The following is a 12667-nucleotide window of genomic DNA, read 5'->3' on the forward strand; positions in this document are numbered from 1 at the left end:
TTCACTGAACTTTGTATAGCTGTTTTCTTTTTTAAATGTTACAAATTTCTAGATTATGGAATTAAGTTAAAATATATTTTTGTTCCCTACTAATTGAAATCGATTTTAAGTTTCAAACTTCACAAAATTGTTATTCAACAGCGAAAAATAAGCTTAACGTGTACGTACACACTTTTATACCGGTATAATAATAGGGTTTAAAGTTTCTCATGTTACAGAAGATAAAATTATTTTTTGCATACACGTAAAAATATGTAGAATTTAGTTTTTCTCTTCTTTTTTTTCTCATATGGCCCATATGAGCTTTATAGATTTTTATGTGTGTTAAGGAAATAATTTTATTTTCTATGACATGAAAAAATTTAAACACATAATATATATATATATATATATATATAATATTGTTTGTTATGATAGGCTATTGTGCCTACTCCTATATATATATATATATATATATATATATATAATATTGTTTGTTATGTCATATGATCTAACATTATGTTTCACCTAAAAACTACGTCATTTGAGATTCAAAGTTTCCATTCTATTTATGGGGAGGGCTATACTCACCATCACGTAAGTTTACCACCTTTAACACTAATCTCATAACTGTTAGATTAGAATTAAATCTAACGACTCATAATTATTCCTTATGATTCTAATTTTTTCTCTCACATTCCCCCCCTCTCTCTCTAGGTTTCCATCCTTTCTCTGTCTCTCTCTAGGTTTGGGAATCACCTCTTCCAATGGCACATTAAATGTCAAAAGTCTTTCTTTATGCTTAGATTCAAAGTCTTCTTTTTTGAATGACTCGTAGCGAGCACTTACTGTTTGATTATATTTCTCCACAAATACCTTCAACGTTGTTCCAGACGTAACAAATCCATCAAAGAATGAATTTATACTTTCATTGTGCTAAGTAGTGTTCATACCATCAAAGAAAGTAGATCTGTTAAATATTGGTACCCATGACGATCTAATTGAGTAAAATACATGCAACTACTCATTTCCAACAAGACCACACTGAACAAGAAGATTTTGCCATCTTTTTTCAAATTATTGAGTGCTCGTAGAGCTCCATATACACCTATTTAAATGCTTCTTAAATGACGTGTGCTCATGGTAAACATGAGATAACTTCTCTAGAAACTTTTTCATGATGTGCCACACACAAAATCGATGCTTGGTCTTTGGAAAAACTTTGGAGACTGCATTGCTAATTGTCATGTCCTGGAATTCAACGGCATGAGTAAGTGTATAGTTACTAATAAATAATCATATTTGAGATAATATATGAAACATCGAAATAGAGTTTGTCGAATTGATTATACCTGGTCCGTAATTACAACAACTGGATATTTCCCATTCATTGGCCGTAGCCACTCTTCAAATAGCCGTACAAAAGTATCCTCAGTTTCATCTTGTAATATAGTACATCCGAGTAGAAGCGATTGCATATGATTATTTACACCGACAAATGGTCCAAATGGCATATAATATTTATTAGTCCTATATGTCATGTCAAATGTTATCACATCCCCAAATAGCTCATAAGCATGTCTAGATCTTGCATCAATCTAGAAAAACCTCACCATACGATCATCACCATCTCAATTGATGTAATAAAAAAATATGGATTCAGTTATTGATGTTTAATACAATAATGTAGCACACTTGTGCATCTCCGTCATCATATATCCTTCTCCTTATATTTTTCATATGAATATAACAATCTCTACTGTCAAACCCCAAATCATGATATTTAAGATGGTGGCTACCTTTTCAATAGGCAAACCCGCCTGATTTAATTTTTCTATCAACATTTTGCAGGAGTAGGCATTTTTTTTGTGTGATCTCAGATATGAAACACTTTTTGGAGAAAGCAACTCATGATTATAGTTGTCTATGAAATATATGATTCTCCACGTATTTGTATTTTTATTTATGGAAGCCTTGAGACAAGCTTGATGTCACATGATGATGATGTTCTCCTTGATTTAGTCTAAAACAATTTACCCTCATTTTCTTATTTTTTCAGTTATGGATGACCCCCTCTAATACATGTTAGCTTTACGTAGACATTCGTTCCCAGATTTCAAAACCTCTTATGCTACCAAATGCTGTATATAATTCTACTACATCCTTTCGTTCAGGAAATTCCATTCAAACCTCAATGGAAACATTAGTACTCTTTATCAGTGACAATGGAATGACATTCGACATATCATTAAGCAAATCATTCGATATGTCATCTTCCATTTCATCATGCATGTCATTTCCCACTCCATTATATTCCATTTCATTCGACATGCAATCGTCACTGAAGTTAATACAATCGAATGGATCATCTTCCATGTTGACCTTCATTGAAATAACATGTAAATATTAAAGAATAAAAATTATGGTATTATAAAAACAAAAATATGACAATGGATTATATATACAACATATATTAACATAGGAAATAACATCTGGCATTTTAAAGGATATAATCTTATATCATTTTAGATCCTAACTGTTGATTTCTGTTCATCAACGGTTATAATCTATTGGGTCACACTTAATGGGCCAAATTTATTATTAATTAATTAATAATTTTGTTTCCCTTCATTTATTAACATTCGCGTTCAAAGTTTCCATTTTTCTATTTTGTTTGTCCAACTCAATTACTTTATCAAGTATTTAAAGTTACCTATTTTAACACTTTTACTTTAATGAAATATGAATACATAAATAGATTATAATAAATAAATAAAATGAAAAACTTTTAACGCAAATGCAAATTTTGAACCCAAAACAACGCCGTTACTTATTCGGTCATACTTATTAATTAATTATTAATTCCTAATAAATTACAATCGTTAGATTGACAAAAATCAACAGTTAAGATTTGACATCAAGTTTTAATACCAGTATGAAAAGATCATGTTCCTATAAATATATATTCACCTAAATTATAGGATGAAATTCAGCAGCATGTGTTTAAGGATCTCGAATTCTTTCTATTCGGACCAACACAATATAAACCAAACTTTAAAAACAGTCCCATAATTTTATTTGGTTTATTCATGCGACAATCAATCAAAACTTAAGGTTTAAATTTTAATGCCCTGTTTAAATTTGAATATATTTTTACCTGTTATATAATTTACAAATCAAAATGCCCAAAACACATTTTTACCTTATTAGTTTGGGATTAGTGTTTTATTTTTTGGTATAATTTGGAGGTATCCTCATACAATTTCTTCCGGTCACCTTGTTCTCAGAGTACAGTCCGGAAGACTACCCCTTATTGGAACAACGAGTGCATAGTGTTTATGTTTTTAAAGTACATAAAATTCTGTCATTTTAGTCAAAACTATTGTGTTTTATGGTGAGAAAAACAAAAACCATAATAGAAAAAGTGAGAGATTTTTTTTAATTTTAATATTAAATTATAAATAGTAGTTTTAACTAAAATAACCGTCTTTTTGAGGGAATAATATTTTTCCCCTTTTTTTTTTTTGTAAATAAAGAGGGGCTAAGCCCCAGAAACAGAAAGAAATTACAAATCAGAAACTAACAAGCTAGACATATTTCTAGCATCAGCAACTATAAGTTCCATCAACTGAGGATGAGGATCTTTAAAAATCTTCCCTTTTAGTATCTAGGAAAAGTGTTTGTTCTGTGATAGAAGATAAAATTATTACCTATAACCCTAAAACAACATCGTTTTGGGCTTTAAAATTAAAAATAAGAAGTATTTTGAAAATTTAACATTCTATGTATATATAAAAAAATTAACATTCTTTTTATATCATGAATTTTATTAAAATACCCTTTATCATTAAATCTTTAATCATAAAACCATATCACTTTGGATTACAAGAAATAATTTTATCTTCGGAGAAACATCAATATCTTATTATTATTATTAAAGGTAGGATATTCATATATTACTTTTTTTCTAATTTAATCTATTGCCATTTGCCATCCACTTTTTTCTATTATTATCTATTATTATTATTAGAGGTAGGATATTCATTTTTTTTACTATCAATTTACTATTACTCTAACAATTATTTGATCAAACTTTTCAAAAGAAAAATGAGAATGAATTAATAATAGAAAAAAGTAGTGGCATGAATACAAGGGGGTGTATTGGATTGAGATTTCAAATGATTTTAATGGATTATATTTGAACAAAAAAATCTGTTGGTATTGAAAAAAAGTCATGTGGTATTCGATTAGAATTTTGAAAGACTATTTTAGAATCCGTCCAAATCCGTTGATATTCAATCAGGGTTTTAAATAATAGAATCACAATCTCATGGTATTCAAAAATTCAACGATTTTAATGAATTTTCTATTGGTGTGAATTTCGTGAGACTTTTTAGTGAAAAATATAAATAGGATACCTCTTTCACAATCTCACCCTAACCTTTAGGATTTCTTGAGATTTCTCTACTGCAGTGTTTTCTTCTTCCTTTGGCATGTTGACCCGCTCGAAATCGAGTTCCGCCATAGGAGCTTCATCAAAACTCAAAAATAGCATATTATTGAGCGATTTTCATTACAAACCCATAAACAACAAATCAATGAGATTTTAATATAATCTATCTCGAAAACAACATATTTTTGAGAAATTTTGGAAGTTTAAAAAGTTATTTTTCAAGCTATGGGTCACAGTTTTTCTTGGCACAAAAAGATGTGATTTTTGTACTAAAAGTAATATAAAATAGTGAAAAAATAATAGGGAACTAAAACCCTCAGATCAATTTTCATTTTACATTAATGAAACAAACAATACCAATTTAAACAAAGATTAAGATTTTCATAATATTAACCCTATATTTCGTAACAATACATTCATGAACGAAATTTCTTCACTATAGGAAAGATTTCAAACAATTGTTTGTCAATAGATAACTAAAAAATTATTTTTCAAAAGCCCCAAAGCAATTTAAGGTTTCAATGTATCGATTGAAATTTTTTTGAGAAATTCTCTAAACTTTCATATAATAAAATTCAAAAATTCAAATTTGAAATTTTCTTAGATTATTCAATGAAAATATGCATATTATATATGGTTAGAAAACTCTCATCACATAGAACAAAAACCCCAAGATTTTCAAGATCAATTGCAAAAAATTCCAAACAAAAAAATTTATCATGAACTTTAAGTTCTATATGCAAAATTAGAATTATTTTAGTAATTAAAAAAATTGAGTTTTATAATCATATATGCATAGCTTTGATACTAAATGAAGAAGATAATTTTTAACCCATTGGTCAAACCCAAGAGCATAAACGAGAAAATGTTAATGCATGGAGGACTAATATAACTTTAGATATATGAAGAGTTGTTGCTTAATAATTTTGAATGTTTGTTAAAAATTATATTATGTTTTACTGATTGAGAAAATTATATTAGGTTTTACTTTTTTTTATTAATTTCATTGTATTTCTTTGTTATTTTTTATTGACTCTTGTAATTTTGAATGTTTGTTAAAAATTCATACGATTTTTTAAAATTTTATAAATCTAATTGTCCTTTCAAATCTTATAAATTCTATTAAAATTCTTTAAAATTCAATCTTATGAAATCTTGATTGTAAAAAAGGTCTTTTAATTTTTTTTTTCAAGTCACCAATTCTAAAATATCTTTTAAAATCTGTAAGATTTTTTATCTCAAAAAAATCTTTTAAAATCATAATCCAATACCCCTCTAAAATGCTCGATGGACCCGCCAATTGTAAATTTTTTAACGATAGCTGGGTTGGATTCATGGGTTATATAGTGATGGGTTCGGGTTGCGTTACTTGTTAGGGTTTCCTCTATTTTCAAATTTCACCTGAGTCAAAAACCCTTCTCCCTCCGGCATAGCCACCGGCGACCTCATTCCTCACTGTGTCGGACGCAACCTCATAGCCCCACACCATCGGACATCGTCGGCGCTAAGCGGAAACCGTTTGTAAGTATTACGTTTTGCCCTAAGCTTCCGAAGCCTATTTACATCAAAAGCCCCAATACTGGAACTCTCATTCTCTTTACCATTCACACCGTTATTACAACTCTTCAAGTTAGAATCGTTAGCAACAACAAAATGACCATTCTCTAATTTACGTCCCTTTTCGCTGTCACCGTCATTTTTCGAAGCAAAATCACTCTTCTTCGTTTCCGATCATTTTTCAAAGCACCGTAATTTCTTCGAACAAAATTGTTAGATTTAGCAATGAAATAGAGGAGTTTTGGAATGATTAGAAACAAGTTTAAACTAGTTTGTTTCCGTTGAAGCTTTGATTTTTTCATTGTGAGATGTTGAAATCTTGTTATTGTTTACTTCAATGTGGCCTTTGTACTCTGTAGGGAAGGGTTTTTTTTAGTAAAACACTGCCCTTTCAGTTGAAAGGACGTAGTGTTTTGTTCTTTAAAATGACAAACACTTAAACTTAATAAATTTCCTTCCCCTGAATCGGGACATCTATTTTGTGCTTGATGAACCAAGATTGTTAACATATGAAGGATACGTGTGTTTGTAATTAATGGAAGTTCTTTGTATTGTTCTTTTGAGAAAATTTAAGGTGTTTGTTTGGGGTTGAGATAAAATGAGTGGAGCAGAGAAAGGATCAGGAACCACGAAAACCCCAGCAGATTTCCTCAAATCCATTCGTGGCCGCCCAGTTGTTGTGAAGCTCAATTCTGGTGTTGATTATCGAGGTTGGTCACTCTATTTATCACTTTTAACAGTTTCTTTCTTTTGTTAATGGAAAACCTGATTTGGTTGATTGGATGAGAAAGAAAGTTGTTTAATCTAGTTGTGATTAGTGTTGGATTTTGAGCTCAAATATTGGTTTAGATTCTGTGTAACTTTAAATTGAACCAGCCAAAATTTATAGCATAGAAAGGATACCATATGCTTATCTTTTTTTTTTTTGGATATATCAAATGCTGGGTGCTTCTTTTCTTATAGACAGCATATTTTAATTTACATTATTTACAGATGGATGATAGCAGAACTCAATTAAGTAACGATGTAACATTTTAATATGAATGAATGAAATGAGTTGTTTATATAAGTGGTTCAAGCAGTATTGATATGCATGTTGCACTTTTTGCTTTGGATGAAAGGCACCTTGGTCAACTAACTGGCAAAGGCTCCAATATCCATACTCCATAGGAATGAAATAGTTGAGAAGATTTTTGTTAATGATATTTTTCCAAAATTCCCCCCTATGAGAGAGTAGTTGAAAAGGAATTGAGTATCACAGTGAGTAAACGAGGGAGAGCAGTTGAAATTACAACCATCAAATTATTTCCAAGTCCATATTTGATGGCTTTACATTGAGATTGCATATTGGTGTTAGTTGTGCACATTTTCACTTGTATTTGTCATGTTATGCTTCTATGTGCGCATGAAATAGGTTCACTACTTTTGGTTAATGTTGCAGGTATCCTGGCTTGTCTAGATGGGTATATGAATATTGCAATGGAACAGACAGAGGAGTATGTCAACGGGCAACTGAAGAACAAATATGGTGACGCATTCATCCGAGGGAATAATGGTACTAATGCTTGAAATACAATATTCTTGATTCCAATTGGTATTTGATTTTAGAAATAATTGGAATTTTCTTTTCTTTGACACAGTTCTATACATCAGTACCTCAAAGAGGACTCTAGCAGAAGGGGCCTAAAGAAGTACAGGAATCCAAATTTATTGGTTTGGAAGACGCATATGACTTTTTAATAGCTTTTGTGGACTGCCTTATGTTACAGCTTTTGCCAGTTATTCTGAAGCTTGTTTATTTCTTTCTTGTCATGATAATTGAGTAGCTATGGTTACATGTTAAGGCAAAAGGGAACGACCAGCTTGTAAAATGCTTGTTGACATATTTTAGCAAAATATTTTAGCCTGGTTTGAAATTTAAAAATAGTAATAGTTAATGCTCTCTCTTTAATGTTGTTTTAATGATGTGTTGTACAATATTATGTTTAAATCATTTTTGGGGAGCTCTTGTCCTTTGTTTGTTTTTGTGTGTTGTTTCATATAAATTCTGTAGAAATGTTTGTCCCGTTAATAGTGAGTGATTTGAGGTTATTTAATGAAGACAATGTAGGATTTTACTCAATCATAGAGAGTATGAAAAGAATCTGTTTTTAGCATTCCTCAGCTTGTCCACAGGTTATTACATAGCTTAAGGTGACTAATGTGAATCATTCCATTGGGAATATGGTATTATTTATTGGCTGGAGTCAGAAATTATGGGTATTGAATGTAAAACCTCGAGCAGTGGGAGGTGGTGTCGTATTGAAACCCGAACTCTTTGATTCAATCCAAATCCATCATCCATATGACCTATGAATCCAATCCGAACATCCTTACAAAATATACAGTTGGTGCGACGGGTTAACCCCTCCCAAGCTACATGAATTGATTTAAGAAAATGGGTTGAATTATTAAATTTTTACTGGTTGAGAATCTCTTTAAAATTAAAATTAATATGAGCCAATGCACCGACTATAGGTAAATGTGTTTTGGGCATCTAACGTATAGATTAAATAATAGGTGAAAAATATTCAAATTTAAATGTGTTCGGTGTACAGTGTACTAGCCCACGTAATTCATGTGAACATATGGGTTGTTAGTCCATAAATGAAATGTAAATTTGAAAATAGCACAACATAATATTTACTTTTATGATTTGACAAACTTCTAGAGCATTTCAATATGTTTGAATTCTATTTTCAAAAGAAAAAAAAATCCGTTTGATAAATTTTGTTCTGTAAAAATTTTAAAATTATAATTTATTTTTTAATTTTTAGAATCAAATTTGAAGAACATATTTAAATTATTTTTGTTTTCTGTTTTGATTTTTAATTTTAAAATAAAATAAAATAAAATAAAATAAAACACTTAATTCATTAACTATTGTACAAAATAGTTTCAAGAACAAAGAAAACAACAACACAATCAAATAGACTCTTATTTCCAATTTTCATTTCTAATTTATCATCATATCTCCACGTCCTTTGAGTGCAAGAATAAATTTTTATATAAGGTACAATACAAATAAACCGTTTAACTAGTGTGCTCAGTTCCTCGTATTATCTGGTCCAAAAGTTATGAAAGCAACACTAATGTTTCCATTAACTCTAGTATAACTTCTTCCTTCTTCTATGTTATGATGGTACAGGCTTCAATTATTTATTTACAAAGGAAAAAATTATTTTTTGAAAAAAGAGGAAAGAAAATCATTTTTATGTAAAACCTCTATTTTTTTAAATTTTTTTAATAGTAATTTACATTAAAAATATAACAATAATAAAAAAGCTAAATAATGAACTACTAAAGTAAGGTAACATGAATGGTAAAATAAATATTTAATTTTCCCTATATCAAATTTTCAAATGCACCAGATTTTCATGCGGTGAATTAATATATATGCGCAGAGCTGAATATTGAACAGAGAAAAAGTTACAGCAGGGTTGCGTTATCCTGCGGTGCCACCGCACTGAATCGCGCTGGACCTCACCGTGTTCCCTCGCCGGAAAACCGATGAACACTCCGGCAACTCGCCGAGGTCAGCGAACAGAGACTCGTCTTCTTCCCTCATCGCCACCGCCACCGCCACCTCCTCAGCCTCCCCGCAAATCGGACTTTCCAGAACCCCGGCGGAGGCCAAGTCATCGAACCATTCAAATTCGCTGCGGTGGTGGTGGTAGGCGAGCAAAACCGCAGAGTCGCCGGCGAGTTCGAGATCGGGATGGCTCGCGGAAGCCTCGGGCTCCTCCTGTAGGATCCCGGAGATGGAGTCGGCGGCAGTGGTAACAGTACCGTCGCTTGAGGAGGAGGGAGTGGCGGGATCTACGGTGGTGGAGCGGGACCTAGCGGCGGGGAGGGAGTGGTTGTGATCGCAGGCGTAGGTGACGATGAGCATAGTGGGGTCCACACGGCTTCTCTCAATTTGCTTCCTCGCGGGACACCCCTTTGAACTGCTGCATCGATAGTATGCCCTGCACGTGCATATTCACACGCTCACGTAAATAATCTTATATTATTATTTGACTACGGAAATTAATTTACTAAATGTAATTAGTAAACCAAAACCATTTTTTTTTTTTACAAATAACTCAATGTAAAAAAAAAATTCAGTTGATTCAACATTGAAATTTGTTGCATGTACACTTTTTTTGATATATAAAGCAAGTATTTATATACATAACTATGTTATATGAAAGGGTTTTAACTATTTATAGGTAAATGAATAATAATAATCTTGTCATTTCTTATTTTATTTTTCTCACTAGTTAATAATGCTCTTGTCACAAAAATATAAATAATGGGAAATATATTTATTCTTTTGAAGGATATAGAGTTATGTCATTTTAAATAAGAAAAAAATATAAATTCTTTTTTTTTGTTTAAGATTTAAATTAAAAATATACCCACTTTTTTTTTCATGATTTTTATTGTTTGTGTCTTTCTTTCATTTAAAATAATACAACTTTATATCCTTTATAAGGACAAAAATCAAACCCATAAATAATTGCATGAATTTGTTTATGTAATGTTGCACAAATAAATAACGATTTTGTGGATAATTGAATGAGGAGAAAAACACTATCCTATAAATTAAATAACAATGAGATAAACTTCTCTTATTCCGGAAATTTAATTACTTTTGAATAAATGCTTGCAACTAGTTATATCAAATTTTCATATTTCCTAAACCGATTAAAAAAAGTTCTCTTACAAAAAAAAAAGAATCAAAGACAACGAGGGTCTTCTGGTTCCACATTTTTATACTCTTTATCTCATTTGTCATTATCATGAACGCATCTAATAAGTTCCTTACAACGGCGATAATGCCACAACCACAAGGCCATTTTAACATCGCCGCCTTCAACTTCGGCGGCAACGGCCTGTAATATTGTTTGATTAATATCTAAAATAAATTCTCTCTTAATGACAAAATTAAGCTAATTATGATTTATTTAGCGCGAAAATGAGGCTTAAGTAAAGCAATTAAGGTAAAGGAGGTTTAAAGGTTCCATTTTCCATATGTACCTAGGATAAGGGGACCCTTTGATGGGCTTCTGGCCGTACTTCCTCCAGGCCCATGAATCTGACGGTGGATATGTCTCTCCTTTGCTCTTAGATCCATCCACGCCATTGATCGGTATAGTCGCCACCCTCTTCTTTATCCCCCTCCTATGTATATTATCACAAACCCTCAACCGTTAACTTCCCAACTGAAAAAACCAAAAAAAAAAAAAAAAAAAAATTGAAGAAAAAAAGAGAGAGAGCATAAAAGCTGAGACCTTTTCTTGGGTGATGATGCTTCAGTTTTTGAATCATCACCGGAGGTGGAAGAAGCAGGCCCGGACTCGGGCTTGGGCTCAGTGACAAATGATGGGTAGTTGTTGAATCTAGGGCTCATGATGGAGGAGTAGGTGCCTTAAATTTAGAGATTTGTGTGATCTTTTCCTTCGATTAGATTAATCGAGTAATCGATCAACTGATAATTTTTTTAAGGAAATATGTATAATTGATCAATATGATGACTTGCTACAATATATGGTGGCAGAATTGCATCAGTGTAGTTCTAGTGTGAAAGTGGGAAGGGTGCAAATTATGAAGTACCCTATTGATAAACATAGAGGGATTTATCTGCTGGAGCTAGGTTCATGATAAGTTATTGAATTGGTTGGGTTGTGTGTGCATGATTAGGTTTGTAGAATAATAGTGGTGCAAATAATGGTTACATGGATTGTGGTATTTTAAAATTGTATAAGGTTGTGATTGGTGACGGAGAATCCAAACAGAGAAAGCTCTAACTAAAGTGAAATAGAAATATAGAATATTTGTATGGATTCCATTAAATATATAGACGAAGTTATTGGTTTTATTATTAAAACAAAATAAAAATCAATATAAAACTGGACTGGCCGGCTTTTTGTTTTTTAATAACCCTTCCCAGTTTTGCTTTGATGTTGAACTGTATGCTGTAGCGGAAATATTACTAATTAACTAAAATAAACAAGTCAACATTGGTAGATATATATATATATATGACTTATCGTTTTCCAAGCTGCTTGAGATGATTTTATCTCCGGCTACTAAATCACAACCAGTGGCGAATTCAGGAAATTAATGAAGGGTGAGCACTCAATAACTTCAAGTACATATAGATTTGGGTCTGGTCTGAAACGCGACTTGCGAGCAGCTGCCGGCTGGCTGGGTCTGGTTGAGATCTAGATCTGGACGGATTGCGACTCAACTAGACCTATGATGGACGAAGAAGCAAATAATTCCAACTTTCAATAACGGAGATTGAGATTTGAGAGGAGATGAATCAGTATGTAAATGCAAACGATGGGTCTGGAATAGAGCTCTCTGCTGTTAGGTTTGGATAATGAAGATGGAGGAGAAAAAAAAACTCACGGGAAAATAAAATAGAAGGAGGGAAATTAAAGGGGTAAGATATCGTAACAACCAACTAGGGTTACTACCAATCAATTTCACTGTTAGATCGATTATGTTGATCCAACGGTTATATTTATTTCTATCTTTATATGGTTATGATCCCCATATTTAATGTAAAAACATTAAATATGGAAAATCATAACCATACAAAGGTGAAAATAAATATAAAGTATTAAATATGGAAAATCATAATCATAC

General features: G+C 31.6%; 2 protein-coding genes across 2 annotated transcripts; one reads left to right on the plus strand and one right to left on the minus strand.

Annotated features, from left to right (window-relative positions):
• Positions 1 to 5795: 5795 nt before the first annotated feature.
• On the plus strand, positions 5796 to 7953 carry LOC133307933 (sm-like protein LSM36B). Its single transcript, XM_061508506.1, has 4 exons — positions 5796 to 5953; positions 6564 to 6699; positions 7431 to 7544; positions 7630 to 7953. The coding sequence occupies exons 2-4, from the start codon at positions 6588 to 6590 to the stop codon at positions 7674 to 7676; spliced, it is 273 nt and encodes a 90-aa protein (XP_061364490.1). The 5' UTR covers positions 5796 to 5953; positions 6564 to 6587; the 3' UTR covers positions 7677 to 7953.
• A 1367-nt stretch (positions 7954 to 9320) lies between these two features.
• On the minus strand, positions 9321 to 11559 carry LOC133307934 (probable WRKY transcription factor 69). Its single transcript, XM_061508507.1, has 3 exons — positions 11305 to 11559; positions 11051 to 11194; positions 9321 to 9996 (listed from the first exon to the last, which is right to left on the minus strand). Exons 1-3 carry the CDS (start codon positions 11421 to 11423, stop codon positions 9474 to 9476), a joined length of 786 nt encoding a protein of 261 aa, XP_061364491.1. The 5' UTR covers positions 11424 to 11559; the 3' UTR covers positions 9321 to 9473.
• Between the last annotated feature and the right edge of the window lie 1108 nt (positions 11560 to 12667).

This window comes from Gastrolobium bilobum, unplaced genomic scaffold (assembly GCF_033153095.1).
Source record: "Gastrolobium bilobum isolate Gb01-03AN ecotype WA unplaced genomic scaffold, APGP_CSIRO_Gbil_v1 utg1697, whole genome shotgun sequence".
In the NCBI taxonomy this organism is placed as follows: Eukaryota; Viridiplantae; Streptophyta; class Magnoliopsida; order Fabales; family Fabaceae; genus Gastrolobium; species Gastrolobium bilobum.

Excerpts from the sequence above, each read along its gene's own strand:
- LOC133307933 (XM_061508506.1), top strand. The coding sequence starts at position 6,588 with ATGAGTGGAGCAGAGAAAGGATCAGGAACCACGAAAACCCCAGCAGAT. Across the intron at positions 6,700-7,430 it reads TTCTGGTGTTGATTATCGAG|GTATCCTGGCTTGTCTAGAT; the intron begins GTTGGTCACTCT and ends TTAATGTTGCAG. Across the intron at positions 7,545-7,629 it reads ATTCATCCGAGGGAATAATG|TTCTATACATCAGTACCTCA; the intron begins GTACTAATGCTT and ends TCTTTGACACAG.
- LOC133307934 (XM_061508507.1), bottom strand. The coding sequence starts at position 11,423 with ATGAGCCCTAGATTCAACAACTACCCATCATTTGTCACTGAGCCCAAG. Across the intron at positions 11,195-11,304 it reads GCATCATCACCCAAGAAAAG|GAGGGGGATAAAGAAGAGGG; the intron begins GTCTCAGCTTTT and ends TAATATACATAG. Across the intron at positions 9,997-11,050 it reads AAAGGGTCCCCTTATCCTAG|GGCATACTATCGATGCAGCA; the intron begins GTACATATGGAA and ends ATGCACGTGCAG.